The 14,854-nt window shown below is 43.4% G+C and overlaps 5 protein-coding genes across 5 annotated transcripts; 3 read left to right on the top strand and 2 right to left on the bottom strand.

Moving 5' to 3' along the window:
* Positions 1–74: 74 nt before the first annotated feature.
* On the bottom strand, positions 75–4,303 carry V1516DRAFT_48972 (uncharacterized protein). The gene is made up of 4 exons (XM_066919101.1): positions 3,803–4,303; positions 1,208–3,746; positions 601–1,162; positions 75–546 (listed from the first exon to the last, which is right to left on the bottom strand). The coding sequence occupies exons 1-4, from the start codon at positions 4,199–4,201 to the stop codon at positions 210–212; spliced, it is 3,837 nt and encodes a 1,278-aa protein (XP_066779879.1). The 5' UTR covers positions 4,202–4,303; the 3' UTR covers positions 75–209.
* Positions 4,304–4,710: 407 nt separating this feature from the next.
* V1516DRAFT_49071 (uncharacterized protein) lies at positions 4,711–5,991 on the top strand. The gene is made up of 5 exons (XM_066919103.1): positions 4,711–4,969; positions 5,033–5,143; positions 5,196–5,350; positions 5,407–5,812; positions 5,868–5,991. Exons 1-5 carry the CDS (start codon positions 4,814–4,816, stop codon positions 5,880–5,882), a joined length of 843 nt encoding a protein of 280 aa, XP_066779878.1. The 5' UTR covers positions 4,711–4,813; the 3' UTR covers positions 5,883–5,991.
* On the bottom strand, positions 5,747–8,938 carry V1516DRAFT_668338 (Sec1-like protein). Its single transcript, XM_066920981.1, has 6 exons — positions 8,488–8,938; positions 8,376–8,416; positions 8,219–8,306; positions 7,997–8,149; positions 7,745–7,944; positions 5,747–7,690 (listed from the first exon to the last, which is right to left on the bottom strand). The coding sequence occupies exons 1-6, from the start codon at positions 8,525–8,527 to the stop codon at positions 6,101–6,103; spliced, it is 2,112 nt and encodes a 703-aa protein (XP_066779877.1). The 5' UTR covers positions 8,528–8,938; the 3' UTR covers positions 5,747–6,100.
* Positions 8,939–9,109: 171 nt separating this feature from the next.
* Positions 9,110–11,738, top strand: V1516DRAFT_668336 (P-loop containing nucleoside triphosphate hydrolase protein). The gene has a single exon (XM_066920980.1). It carries the CDS (start codon positions 9,198–9,200, stop codon positions 11,484–11,486), a length of 2,289 nt encoding a protein of 762 aa, XP_066779876.1. The 5' UTR covers positions 9,110–9,197; the 3' UTR covers positions 11,487–11,738.
* A 44-nt stretch (positions 11,739–11,782) lies between these two features.
* V1516DRAFT_668333 (uncharacterized protein) lies at positions 11,783–13,374 on the top strand. Its single transcript, XM_066920979.1, has 2 exons — positions 11,783–12,403; positions 12,467–13,374. The coding sequence occupies exons 1-2, from the start codon at positions 12,144–12,146 to the stop codon at positions 13,050–13,052; spliced, it is 846 nt and encodes a 281-aa protein (XP_066779875.1). The 5' UTR covers positions 11,783–12,143; the 3' UTR covers positions 13,053–13,374.
* Positions 13,375–14,854: the final 1,480 nt, after the last annotated feature.

Here is a 14,854-nt window from a genome sequence, read left to right as displayed (position 1 = left end):
TCTGCAGAGTTGACTAGCAGTTATCTTTTAAATCCGTTCAATATTTGACAGATCATCCTCATTCACATTTACGCAAAACCTCTACTGGTGCGGCTTTGTACGAAGCCATTTACAGTTCCGGTGCGAAAAAGTTCCGAGAAAATACTTTTACATTAAGATCATTCAGAACACGGCATCAATCAGATAAATAACAGATGGCATAAGCTAGTCTAGTGTAAAAGATCTCGGTCTGCCCGATATTCATCTTCACAGTCATTGCAATAGCTCTCGTATTCTGTGGCGTTCCCGCTGGATCGTAGCTTCAGACACCGCGTTCGCTCTGATGTGAGCCAGTTGCCCCATTCCGCTCGAACTAGCTCTTCTTCCATCCGCCCAATGACTCGGATTGCAATTAAATGTTGATGACGCTCAACAGCTGCACGTTGTCGCGCTGATGATATTCTAAGCGCCTCTTGCTGCGTTAGGCCACTAGTATATCGAGATCCAAGATTCTCGGTAGAAGGATCAGACATTGTGAGCTCAGAGATTGAACGAAATTTTCCATAACTATGAGAGTTAACACATATAATTGTAAACAAATGAACTCGCAAATATTCTCACCAAAGTCCGCTCGGATTTGATGCAATGTCCACTCCGGACGATATGTATTCCTCTAAATCCTTTAAAAACACGGCTTTACCCAAAATGCCATTGGGTTTTACTCCAACTTGGCTCATAGTTCTGTAAGCTCGCCGCTCAGTCCAATATGCGAGAGACGATCGCGAGGACAAAAACGCATTCAAAACCAATGATATTCCGGCGACGATCAAAATAATCCATTGACCATTGACCACAGAAAATAGTTTGGTGACTACGAGAAACACCAGACCAAGAACCAGCGTAAAAATTTTATACACCAGCCTTAACGCTTTTGTAAGTAATAAGTAAAACATGCTGCGTCTGGAAATTAGTAAAAATATCTGCCCCTTATCTTGTAAAATTGTGATAGGGAAGCCTGTTCTTGGATCTAGAGGTGCTGTCGATTTACCAACTTGACCATAGAGCTGAATCGATTTACTAGTACGTCCTTGAGCTCCAAGTTGACGTGTAGCTCGGCTTATTAGAATTCCCAAAACCGATGAGTCTTGAGCAATATCTTGGATCGACAGTTGGTGAATAAGAGCTTGGACTGTCAATATTTGGTTTGGAAAAATATCACAAAACTTACCCTTTACAAAAGCACTAGGAGAAACGTATTCTACATCTGCCCAAACAGAGAGAACACAAGACGCTTTGGATGCATAGGAGATAACATAATAACTAACTTGAGAAAATAAATCTGCAAGCGGCAAATTCCAAGGAGTTCTTCTCTCCGACACCACGTAGAGCAAATATTCTTCAACTTTGTCAACCTTCTGGGAGACTGTTATTTGTTGCATGTAAGGAAATCCTTTGATCACTGTTCGCTCAGTCGTGAATTTAATTTCTCGATCCATATTTGATCCTGCTAAATGAATCCACGCACCCTGCTGCACATCAATTCCTTTGCTACTTTCGTACAGCTGTGGAAATAGATCCGACTTGTCACCGAACATTATATGATACAATGCCTTGGCACTCACTTCATATTTACGACGACTCACGAGTTGTGCACCTGAATTCGACAAGTCATATTGTACAGGCTGCTCGGGCAGTTTTAGTTTCGATTTGACACCTCGTGCTCGAAGCTGCTTATTCGGCGCCAGTAATGATCGATCCAACGCAATCGCAGCACCAATCCGAGGCCCCAAAGCCTTGTCCATTGGATCAGCATTCTCATCTTCTGCCATCGGAGTGGGAACATCGTCCCAACCTTCAGTAGCAGGAACAGACTCTCTTAGCTTGGTCACAATAGTCTGCAGGTCCAAACCTGTTCCGAAGTTATCAATTAAAAATTGAAGTCGTGTTTGAATAAGTGGCCCAGAATCAAGATAAACTTTCGCAGAAATCTCTGTGCCATCTTTGAAATCAATGTAAAATGAATCTGAGAGCTGGCTTGACTCCCCACGAACAGAAGCAATTTCTCCAATTGACCTTGACCGAGCAACGATCATATCTGCATTATTAGCATACATGTACAGTTTAGTAGGTGTACAATAGACTCTTCCGGAAAAGAATTGTCCAGTTTGACTATCCCAAGTGGCTCTAGTGACCAAAACAACAAACTCATCAGGCGCAATATCAGAGAAAATGGTGCGTAATTGCGCGTCTTGAATACGAAGTTCATAAGGAATAAAATCAGGATAAGTTCGGTTTCGGAAGCTTTCTGCGTTGGCCGCGGAGATAGGATATTCCTTAATTTCTTCTTCTGGAGGATCGACAACTACCAACGGATTGGCAGCGTCTTTCCCAGTCTCTTTTGAAGATTCTTCCCCATCCTCAGATGAGGCAGAAATCCGCTGTCTAGTATTATCAAATACCTGACGAGATCCCCAGTTAACGCTACCCCAGGTATTGGCGGTTAAGCCGTTTGGGAAACTCATTGAAGGAACGTATGCATGGGCAATAGTTGCCGTTTTCGTCATTGAGGTTGAAATAGGGTTATTAGCAATTGTGGTAGGTGCAAGATCTGTGACTGCAGGGACAATCTCGTCAAATAACTTGTCAGCACCAGTTATGAAATTTTGCGCATGACCAGTAATTGACTGACTAGCATTCAAACCTGCATTTATTAATGCCTGGAGGGCAGGAATATTAGATGCTTGCTTTTTGGTGCCTGATCTACTCAAGTCCAAACTTGATCGGTTTATAGTTGGAAGGGCGTCATGGCGATCATGGGTAAGATCAGTATCTGCAGAAGTTTGCACAGTGGACGCAAACTCGGGTAATGGAGGAATGATTTCAAACGCCATTTCGGTTTCAGCATTGCTCATAGAATCTAAAGCTTTCTTCTTCGCAGCATCAAATACGCTCAACCAAGAAACCAAATCGTCTTGGCTTTCAGCCTGCAGTACTAGCGACGTATCCTTAGTCGTAACTTCGATACAGAACCTTCGTTCTTCTGCTGCTGCAGGTTTGACGTTGCAAAGTAAAACTCCAACCTTATCGCTTTCTTCAACGTAATTTTTGCTCGGAGACTGCACAAGCCAACCGAAAATTCCATCTTTGACAAAAACCCATCGACGTAGCCATACCTGTCTGGCTGGCTTTCCAATATAAGTTCGTACAAATAACCAGCCATGCTTTTCAGAATCAACTCCCGTCGGATCTATAAATGAGGCATGGTGCGCCGAAAGCTTTTTGATAGGCGGTACGCGTACACCGTCCCTCTTGATGTTTTGAGGAACTGGAATAGTCCATTCTGCATATTCCGCCAGATCACGAGGTGGAGCAATTTCGTTCATCACAAGGACCTCGAGATCCCTCCTGGTGATATTAAGCTCCTTAAACAGCACTTTCATAGAAGCCTCCATATTATCACTCCATCGACGGATTTTCCGCAAATCATCGCCAATCTTCGTCGATCCACTATCAGCACGATCGTATTGTCCCATCAGTAGCCACTGATCCGAGAAAGCAGTAATGATTGTGCGATCAAGGCCATGCTTTACGGAAACAGTAGCTAGGCATAAATCGAAAGAAACTTTGACATAAAGTTTCCTAGCCTCATAGAGCTGGAACGCGTCTTCTCGAAGAGCTGACTCTTCTTTGGATCTGCCCTGAGAGCAGTAGCGAGCAACTAAAGTATCATAACGAGACTGCGCGGCATCAAAACTACGTTTGACGTCCTGATAGAAATGTTAGCACTCAAAGACTAAAATGTTTCACTAAAAATCAAACAGACCTTATACTGACGGATTTCCTTCTTTCCGAGGTTTTCCAACTGCTCAATGACATTTTTGTCCATGCCCTTCAAAATGGTGATAAAATCAGCCCAGAAAATACGCAAGCCTTCAGAATACGATTTCATAGCAGTCAGAGTATAGTCATGGTCAATGATATTTTCTGTGATAAACGGAGGGAACGAGCGACCAAGAAGAATATTGACTGATTCTTGCATACTTTGGGCCTCTGTGCTGAGACGATGACCGGCACGAACATAAAGATCAATCCAGCGCTCGATGGCATCGATTTGTTCATTGATATGCCATGCTTCTGTACGAAACGACGGACTGTCAAGCGCAGCTTCTTTCAAAGTTACCGGGATCAAGCGAAAAATCACATCTACCGAGGAGGAAGACATGCTGAATAAAGCTTGATCACCACGCCGATGAACAAGTTATGCAAGCAATGAAACCAAAGTAGATCAAATGAAATCCGAACGATGAAATCAATAGACAATCTAACGCTAAATGGTTACAGATCCAGGCTTTTCTTAGATTTCAGTGTGAATTGTCAGCTAAATGAAAATTGGTCTTGAGCTTTAGCTTTCTCTGCGGTTGCATCAATGTTTACTATATTCGGCATGGTGAAGCTCAGATCAGGAGGAGGGTTACCATATTTGGTATCTAAATTACCTAATCCAGCTGTCAGCGCTCCGCTTTCCGCCCTTCAGGCAACTGAAAACAACGAGCTATCTCTTGATTTCCAGCTTCTGCACATTGATAAATTATACATAGCATCTTATTACATCATCAACCGGCTTTAATCCTGACTTCTAAGAACTCGTACACAGCTGCACACAGTTCGGTGAATTATCACGTGATTAGTGTCTTGCAAATGGGAGATGAGCGCGTAACAATCGAGACGCGTTAAGAGATCGAAATGTCCGCGGACGCGTGTTCGAGCTGTTTGTTTGTTTCATTGAACCCCGAACAATATTTGCTTTCAAGAACGAACTCGACTCGCTAGTAGAATGGCAACTACTTATGGGGGCTACGGTGGCTATGGCGGATACGGCAATGCTGGATATGAAAATAATGGAACGGATGGAGGTTATTATAACAACGGAGGCGAACCTGGTGGTAACTTTGACGGTAAATCCGATTCGCAAGGCAGAGGAGATCGCCAGGTAAATATGTCATTGTGCTCATTTCGGTTGAATATTATGAGGATAGATATTGACATACTTTAGATTCCAGATGGCAAGACACGGTTACGGCCAGTCATTATTCGTCAAATTCTCGAAGCCACTAAACTGCACGACGATGCCAACTTCACCATCGACAATGTTGAAGTTGTCAGCGTACGCTACTCTCATAATTGCTTATATTTGATCGGACTTTAACAATATTCAGGTCACATTTGTTGGAATCATCCGAACCGTGTCACATCGGTCGACAAATTCCACTTATCGAATTGACGACGGTACCGGAATGTGTGACGTCCGAAAAATGATCAAGCAGGACGAAGAAGAAGCCGGTAATGATAACGGCAATAAAGAACATGATCTGTGAGTATTTACACATTCTAAATATTCTGGCGAATGCTATTTTTAACTCGATTTAGTCAAGTAGGAGATTACGTACGAGTCATTGGAGATCTGAATGACTATAATGATCGACGATATGTTCTCCAAAGAAACATGCGGGTCGTAACTGGTGTTGACGAAGTGATCTACTCAGTCTTAGAGCCTTTGGCTCTCCATTTTTCTAAAGATTTAAGCAATGCTTCCAGTATTTCAAATGGTAACAATGCATCTCATTCTATGATGGATATCGACGACGGTCAGTATACAGCTTTGCAGAAGAAAGTTATCCAGTGCGCACAGTCATTTCCAGAAATCGAATCGAACGAGGGTGTCCATCTAAGTAAAGTCGCCAGCAAACTGCAATTGTCTGAACAAGTGGTCCGCGATACCGTCGAAGCTCTATGTTCTATGGGTGCTGCCTATGATACCATCAATGAGTTACATGTAAGTCGAATTCGTATTATTTTCAAATTTCTGCTTATATTAATGTTCCAATTAGTTCAAATTGACTTGAATTGGTAGATAAGCAGAACCTGATATTAAAATCTAAGCCACCCGGTTATTCCAACTTCATCCATTCAATACTATTAATTTCGCACAAAACCTAGAAATACACAGACAAACACAGAATAATCTGTAAAAGTTCAGAAAAGCCCTCCGAAATACATGCATATGCAGAATTAAATTACTTCAGTCAATACTACCTTCCGTACCCCCTAATGAGCTCAAACTCTATCCAAAGAGTCTGAACTTACTCTTTTTCTTTGTCACTGCATCAAAGTGACCCGGCGGGTTTCCGGCATTTTTATGATGGTGGCCTGTATTTCTAGACAATTTGTGAGGTGCTGCTGCTGGGACAACCTGTGCTGGAGCTGATGTAGTAGGTTGCAGTGTCTTTTGCGGTGTTTTGTTAGATGGCTGTCCAGGAGCGGCCTGTGGCGGATCTGGCTCTAGTAAATAGCCTGGAACTTTCGGCTGTGGCTTGTCTGCTTCTAGCTGCATTTTTTCTCGAGGTGCAGTTAGATTATTTAGCTGGCCCACAAATTCCGTGGGTGTCAGAAAATCTTCTGCGCCAATAATGATTTCCTTCTGGAATCGCTCCGACAAGTCATAAGCAATCTTGAGCTCCGAATATGTTACCCCACCTGTAACAAAAACAAAAATTCGTTGTCGAGGAGCCACACTTGCTCCTCGACCACCATGAGAATCCACCCAAGTAGCTTTATTGCGACGAGAAGTAGACGTCGGCTGCGCATAGACCGACGTAGAATCTTCAGATGCAAGAGCTGCGGGCTGATCTTTTGTATATGGGAATAGCTCTGGATCAAGAGATTGAGTGGCCAAGTCTTCTAAAATACGTTGCAAAGAACTATCATATCTAGTAATCTGGTCGCTCTGTGTCATTTCGGATTGCTTTGGAATACTAGGTTTCTTTGATTTCCGACGGTCAGAAAGCGAGTTCTTCAAAATTGATTGTCCCAGATATTGCATGTTCCTTATCGAATTGATCTCCGGCGTCGCCAATCTTGAATGCGTACACAGCTTTTCAAAATCTGCATGAATAACGCCGTCCCGGTAAATCAAATAAAGAGCAACCAAACGTGCTCGGTCTCGCGTTGAAACTGCTGGATCATCTAGCATGGGAACCAAGCTATTTAACACGCCTTTTGGAATAGTCCCTTCCGCAGTAATTCCTGTCGCTAAAATCTGTTCCAATTCAGTGACTCGATGAAGACCCATAGAATTAAACAACGCCGAAATCGAATCGATCATATTAACATGTAACTCAAGACGCTCTTTGTCCTCGCTAAAGCCATGCATTGTAAACAATGCTTGCTTTAGTTGTGATGTCGAAGTAGCCGTTCCAATATTAACTACATCAGGATTGTCTTCAATTAATTGGCGCGTAAGCATCCCGATTTGATCCATCGCATTGGCAATGTAAGCGTGTCGTAGTGATACCCAAAATCGATCTTTATCTGATAAAAGACCGACCGTCTTTTCTTGTGGATCATCCGGCTTCTGATACGTATATCTTTCATTTTCAATTGTCAAAATGTCGTGCGCAATAGCTTCATAGGTCAAATCATGGATGAGAGGTGTTTTCATGTCGATAGTGCGGTCAAGAATCAGAAATATAGACTGCGGCCGATTCGCTTCAGTAGATGGAAAATTCGAGTTCATTCGAGCATATTGGTCTATCTCAACCTGAAACTTGCGAGCAACCAAAAATGCTAGCGGATGCGCTTCATAGGAAGTATTGGAAGGCTTGTGGAAACGTATTATGGGATACTCTCCCAAAGTTGCACATAGACTGACGAGCTAGATTTGAAATCAGTATCAGCATCTCAAGTTTCATCCTTAATAAATCCTCACTTTTTGAGCGTTTAGCTGAATGGTTGGTTCTACTAAATCATGGCAATACGGGCTGTAATAAATAGTCATTGCATCACGTTGATCAAACGAATAAACCAAAGCTTGCTTCGGGAAAAAATCCATAGGAAAGTAAACAGGCCGCTGGAAATATTGTGCTGCTTTAGAAGCAAGCAGATCTTCCAAATCGATTCGAGCCAAAGCTAGTAGTGGTGTTATTATTCGACACTTCAATAAAACATACAAAATACTTACATGAAGTGAAAAACAAATTAGCGGCTGCATAGCGTGGAATGTCACGGTTATAGTCGGAAATGAAGCACTCAAGAATATATCGCTTCGGAGATAGTACGTAAATTGCTTCAAAAGAGCCGTGAGTTCGTCGTGGCTTTTCAATATATTCGATAGCTGCAAAACTAAGTAAGTATGATACTAGGATATTTCACCGACGGAAGCGAGAATACTAGGACTAGTTACCTGAAACGTTGCGCTGTAAAATTTCCTGCTCAGAAACAGCATTAAAAATTAATTTTGAAGAAAAGTCATCCAGAACTAAATATTTATACTGTGCAGATGAGGTTAGCAGGAGTTTAAATCGTCATCAGATAAGACATAGATCATAGACTTCGCATACTTTTCCGGGAACTCGAACTGAGTCTAGAAGCTCGAATATCCCTATAAACTGTTAGTTCTCCCGGAACACTGGAATATAAATTATTATATGAAATACAAAGTTCAGTACATACTAGTTCGATACTTGTCGATTAGGGAGAAAGTGGACGTCATGTCGACCACCTCACACTAGCGATGTAAACAGTTGGACCTTCAGGAAACTCCGGAAAGACACAATCCAGACGACTCAGAGTTCAAATATTTTGAGCAAACGTAGCTAACAGAATCAATCAGAAGTTTCGGCAAATTGAATGAGGAATTAGCAATACAATCACTGTCAACCTCCACTGCCTGTATGAGACAACAGAAGGACGCAAGCACTCTGTGGACGCTCGTTGATGACCGAAGCACCAATCCGCAAACAATTTCGCCAAATATGGCTATCAAACACTGTAAGAATGACCTGAAATCGATGAAAAATCTGAAAAAAATCTCGAATTCTTAGTATTCAAGACTCCGCACGACGATTCTGTAGCTGCTGCTTCGTAGACATTTCCTGCTGCTCCTCGCTCACCCTCTTCGCCCATACGGCGCTCAGTTGATGGTGTGAACCAGCCCCGGTTCTGTGCGGCGGACTCATTCAGATCAGGTACAAAGGTCACGATGTGCTTACAGGGCGTTCGTTGAACTGGGCAAGTTTTGCCAGAAGTGCTTTTGAAGTCCCAACCAGGTTCCAAAGATTCAAGAAAATTGAAACAGTTCAGTCATAACCAAGTAAGCTGCCCAACAGAAAATCGTGGACCACTAGGTTAGGGACAACTTTGGCGTGTATTGGTTGCGAGTGATGCCTTGGAGGAATATGTGCGCTCAATGGAGAAGTCTTACTTCCCTGGCTAGCTGCGAAAGCAGACTTTCCCGAATCTTTCGCTGGCGAGTTGCATTCCAGCAAACTCAAAGTCTGGTAATTCGACAGTCAACTGTTCGGGCACGATCAGGTACATCAAGACGTTCGGACAGACAAGACTCGTATTCTAATGGGCGACGCGACGTGTCGAAGGATAAAGTGGCCTCAGAGAAAGTTTTGTCCTTTAAGCAAGTACAGACCTTGGTTAGTATGCGATTAGATCAGATGAAGAGTCCACACATTTCGACACATGTCTGCAAGACTACAAATATAGATACCGACCAATTCACCAAGTTTCTGGCAGAATACTCAGTTCGAGTGTCTGAAATGAGTGAAAATCAATTTTTAATGCAAGCGCCGAAGCTCGTTGATTATATGCGCGATCGTCCGGGTCTACCTCACGCAGCTGTTATTCGGGAACTACTTCTGGCGTCACCCGAAATCAAGGAAAATATCCGCCAAATTGACAGAATGCTGTTGTCTTGTTTCACAAATTTTATTTCCTACAAGGTCTCCGACACCGAGTCCGAGACGAGGCGGATATTGACAGCTGCCAGACAAGCAGTCTCTATTCAATATCCCCATGAAGCATATCCTCGAGCGCGAGCTATGAAGCGCAAATGGATACTACATGTAGGTCCAACTAACAGTGGGAAAACATACAACGCTCTTCAACGCTTGAAGGAGGCCGAATCTGGTTTTTATGCTGGTCCATTACGACTGCTTGCTCGGGAAGTGTTTGACCGATTTCAAGCAGAAGGGATTCCTTGTAACCTAGTGACTGGAGAAGAAGTTATTAAGAGCTCTACAAGCACGGGAGCTTTGGCTAGGAAATATTCGTCTACTGTAGAGATGATTAGTCTTTCAAGACGAGTCGATGTTGCGGTCATCGATGAGATCCAAATGATCTCCGATCCACATAGAGGTTGGGCATGGACTGAAGCTTTGTTGGGAACACAAGCCAGAGAGCTACATTTATGCGGGGAAGAACGAACGGTGGACTATTTGCGGCGACTTGCAACAAGTTTAGGTGATGAGATTGTGGTCAATAGATACAAGCGACTAAGTCCACTAGAAGTGGAAGGACAGTCTCTCAATTCCAACTTTTTGGAGATCCGGAAAGGAGACGCTGTAATTGCTTTTAGCAGATATGATATTTTTGAACTCAAGAAGCGAATCGAAAAAGTGACACCGTACAAATGTGCTGTCGTCTATGGAACCTTACCTTCTGAAATTCGAGCGGAACAGGCCCGATTGTTCAATTCGCAAAATAATTCATCAGGATTAGACGTATTAGTTGCTTCCGATGCTGTTGGAATGGGGCTGAATTTGTCAATCAATCGAGTGATCTTTTCAACTTTAACAAAATATAATGGAGCCAACTTCGTCCGCTTGGATCATCATCAAATCAAGCAAATCGCAGGCCGAGCCGGAAGATATCGTGCAGCAAATGAAAATTTAGCTAATCCTACAGATGATAGAAGCAGACTGGGTCTAGTAACCACACTAGTAAAGAGCGATTTGAATTATCTTGGGACATGTATGGTTCGAGAATCTACGCCGATTTTTCATGCTGGAATAATGCCCGATAACGATTCCGTTACAAGATTCGCGAAGCATTTCCCTGTATCGACAAACTTTGCCTCTATTTTGATTCGTTTGTATAATCTTGCTTCCGCATCAAGTTTATATTCTATATGCTCTCTCAGTCAGCAAATCTCGGCTGCTGGTATGATGGGCAATAATCCTAATCTGTTAATCGAAGAGAAAGTCGAATTGATCACAGCTCCCGCCAACGAACGAGTATCGAACATGGGTACAATTCTGCAGGCCCTTGCGGAAGCGGTAGCAGAGGGTGAACCAACCTCTTTAATCGATATTAAATGCTTAGAGCTGGACCTATTGACTGAAATTGATCTTTCTAATCCAGAAACCCTCCGGCAGCTGGAGTCCTACAACAACATTTTTTCTCTATACATCTGGTTGTCTTTTCGATTTCCGGTTGTATTCTATGACCGTTCTGGTGCAGAGGATTTACGGGCCTATGTTCAGCGACTGATTGGTATAGTATTGGAAACATCTCGCCGTGGAGGTGTTCGACGATCCAGCAAATTTGTCCAGTTGGAATCTTTGCAGCAATTGCGCGACGAGCTCGAGCCTAACAATTCAACGACGAGTGTCATAAATAACGCTGTCGGAAACGCTATGTCGACAGCAGCAGCTACATGATTTCTTCAAATTCTACTATTTATCTGTTGGGTGAGTGTATATATCTATGTAAATTACGAACAGTTCACTCTCATGTGTTCGAAGATCAATACTCTTGCTCTATGGGCTACGATTACCGGATTTGTAAATTGAAGCTGCAAGAGAAACTTCACCCCCAGATTAATGGAATCAGTACAGTAATTTATTTAAATTTAAATATGGGGCATATCACGCGCAGCTAGATGACTTACCCGGGGAGCGGCTCAAGCGGAGATTTCGAGAGCACCGCCGTCACTGATGAGCAAAACAGAAGAGTAGCCGTCGTCATTAGAAGAGTCTCGATTAATTAAGTAGCTCTGGTGTATCGCTAGGCTCTTTCTGTAGTTGAATCTACGAACATCAATTTGGCAATATTTCAGAAGAATCTTCTGTTCGAAGTTGTTTTTGGACAGATAAGCTTGCTATAATTGGGCTGATAAGTGCGCGGGGCTTGTTTGATATTGCCGATCTTCTTGAAGGTCAGGCCATAGCAGATTTGGTTTTGGCAGTCGGTTAATAACACTAAAGCATAGCAGATCTTTCTTGACCGGTTGATCTGGTTATAACGATCTGCTGCTTTTTTAATTTGGGATTTTTTCGGCGCGGACGGGCTCTTTTTGATAGAAAACTTTTGACATCATGTCGACATGGAACTCAACTGGCACTCCTTCACCAGCGTCGGCTCCGAGCAATGGAACGAACTCGAGACCCAAATTTTTATCTACACCTTCCACTGTCCCGTTAATACACGTATGTGGTGAGATTGCACTGAAGGTGGACGAATTTTTAAGGTATGAGCCGGATAATGAAGATGAGGCGACAGCAGCTGTGCGGAAATCGACAAAGCAGCATACAAGAGAGTCGCTAAAGGTTATTGGAGATGCTCTGCGGAGATATACGTAAGTTATTATTTCACAAATATAGAAACCAACTAGCTCGCCTTTAGGATCTAACAAGATTAGAAACGATGAATTGTCGATATCGTTTAATGGCGGGAAAGACTGCTTGGTAATGCTGATGTTGCTACTAGCAAGCATGCACTATCACAAAGGCGAATTTGCACCCCAACGGATCCACACAATTTACATCCATTCCGAGCATGCTTTCCCAGAGGTAGATAAGTTTGTAAACGAATGCGTGAGTGCGTATTGGCTGGACCTGATTCGCTTGCCTTCTCCCATGAAACAAGCTTTCCAGCAATTTCTCGACGCGAAACCTCATGTTAAAGCGATCATGGTGGGCACACGGCGAACCGATCCGAATGGCAAATATCTGACATATTTCGATGAGACGGATCATGGATGGCCCAAGTTCATGCGAGTCCATCCTGTCATCGACTGGCATTACGCGGACGTATGGTTATTTCTAAGAGCTATCCAGGTCCCATATTGCATACTGTATGATATGGGATATACTTCGCTTGGCGGAGTGACAGATACTTTCCGCAATCCAGCGTTGGCAAGTGGAGAAGAAGGCGACCACAAAACGTTCCGGCCAGCTTATTCACTCCTTGACGATGACATGGAGCGGTTGGGACGGTCCAAGTGAGCACAATAGTACAGCAGACCCTAGGCCCGTCATTTGTACTTCATCATTTCTTCCTGTGCGCTTATTGCGAGTGGGGATACAGAAGGACCTACGACCGGTCAGAAGGGCTAACAGCTTATTATTCTGGTTAGGAACCAAAAAAAGAAGGAGAATACTAGAGATGGCGACAACTAAAAAACAAGAAGCTTGAGTGCGACCTCGCAGGGCGTGTTTTACAGGTTTCCCGGGTGGAAAAGAGTAAGGTGTATGTAGTATCTAGGAGTATTCATCGTGGAGGAGCATTCAATATAGAGAGCATTTTGTATATTCAAGGCCGTTTGGGAGAACACAAAAAGTTTGTGTGGGATATCCATTATACAGGTGGATATACAAGTGAATATCCAGCTACAGCGGTTGGTGTAGTGTATGTAGTGTAGTAAGTACTCCGTCTAGCGATGTGCCATGATGGGCTGCGATGGAGCATCACTAGATGAAGCGCTGTTCCTGTGCCATGCATACAGGTCTCGGAGAAATCAGATAGCAGAAACAAATGTTTCTCCTTTTAGTGGCTCCAGACAAGTTGACAACGAGAAAATTGATGCGAGCGGAGAATAATGGGCTAGAAAGCGTTTTAGACCATTAATAGAAGAACAGTTTGACTGCGCCGTGCATTAATGGTCTGCAAGATACCCACAATGAGATGACGCTCTTTGTATCTGGGACGATGCTGCGGCCGACTACGGGTTCCAACAGCACTGATGAAAGTGGATGATGGTAGTCTGCAGAGACAACAGCTGTAGTGCGTTATGACAGAATAGGGGGTAGCGTTTTTCTGGGTCGTGGGACAGCGTGCATGTGGGTCTGTGTAAGAGCATGAAGAAATATATAGAAATATATATGAATATATATGAATATATCTATATATGTACATGGATTAGTATATGAGGTGGAAGTATGTGTGCGCGCGTGCGTGTGCGTGAGCTGGCTGGAGTTATAGATGACAGCACCAGCAAGAGACACGTCAAAGCCAGGACAAGAAGTGGCAGCGGTCTGGCGGTTTGATAGTCCGGTATTTCGTAGTCGTACGAATAATAGACGATGGACAGTCGGGCCATCTCTGCCTCCTGCCCCCTCCCCAACGCACGGCAGAGTAGAAGAAATTGCACTCTAAAGTAGATCGTTCGAAGAGGAGAATAGAAAGAAAATGTGGCAGCTAGTAGTGGACTCTAGCGCAATCCGAGCGACCGAGCTGAGGTGTTTTAAAACATCTTCCAACGGACAGACTAGTCAGCTGTTTGCTATAGTAGCAGCTGTATATATAAAAAACGTGGAGCTTTAGTCCATACCAAGCCAGAACGGGAGCAATAACTCTTGGGGTACCCCATCCGCTAAGACAGGAGCCGGGCTGATACTGTTGCTGCTGCTGTTGCTGTTTGCTGTTGCGGTTGTTGCTCATCTAACAGTGAAGGACGGTACTTTAGTTTGGCCTCTGCCGGACGATGTCTTGTCGATCGAATAAAAAAAATAAATAAAAGTCAAACAGAAGGAAAATGTCAAAACTAGAAAAATAAAAAACTAAGACCTTTCTTAGATTTTTGCATTAATAGCAACCCGCCTCTTCCATCGTTCTCCCCTTTCTAGGGACTTTATACTCTCGCTCGAGAGACCAAGGAAGGTTTCACAGCGGTTAGTTCTCGCTAGAGCAAAGTAAAACACCGCACTAACACTGGAGAAGAGAAGATCTCTCATCTCACGTACCATCTCGGTCTTGTTCTCTTGCGATGGAAGACGATGTGGCCCCTCTCTTGTGTCCCGGTTTCGAC

Source organism: Lipomyces oligophaga, assembly GCF_038497815.1.
Source record: "Lipomyces oligophaga strain CBS 7107 unplaced genomic scaffold V1516scaffold_1, whole genome shotgun sequence".
In the NCBI taxonomy this organism is placed as follows: domain Eukaryota; kingdom Fungi; phylum Ascomycota; class Lipomycetes; order Lipomycetales; family Lipomycetaceae; genus Lipomyces; species [Lipomyces] oligophaga.
This window is presented reverse-complemented; position numbering and strand designations above follow the sequence as displayed.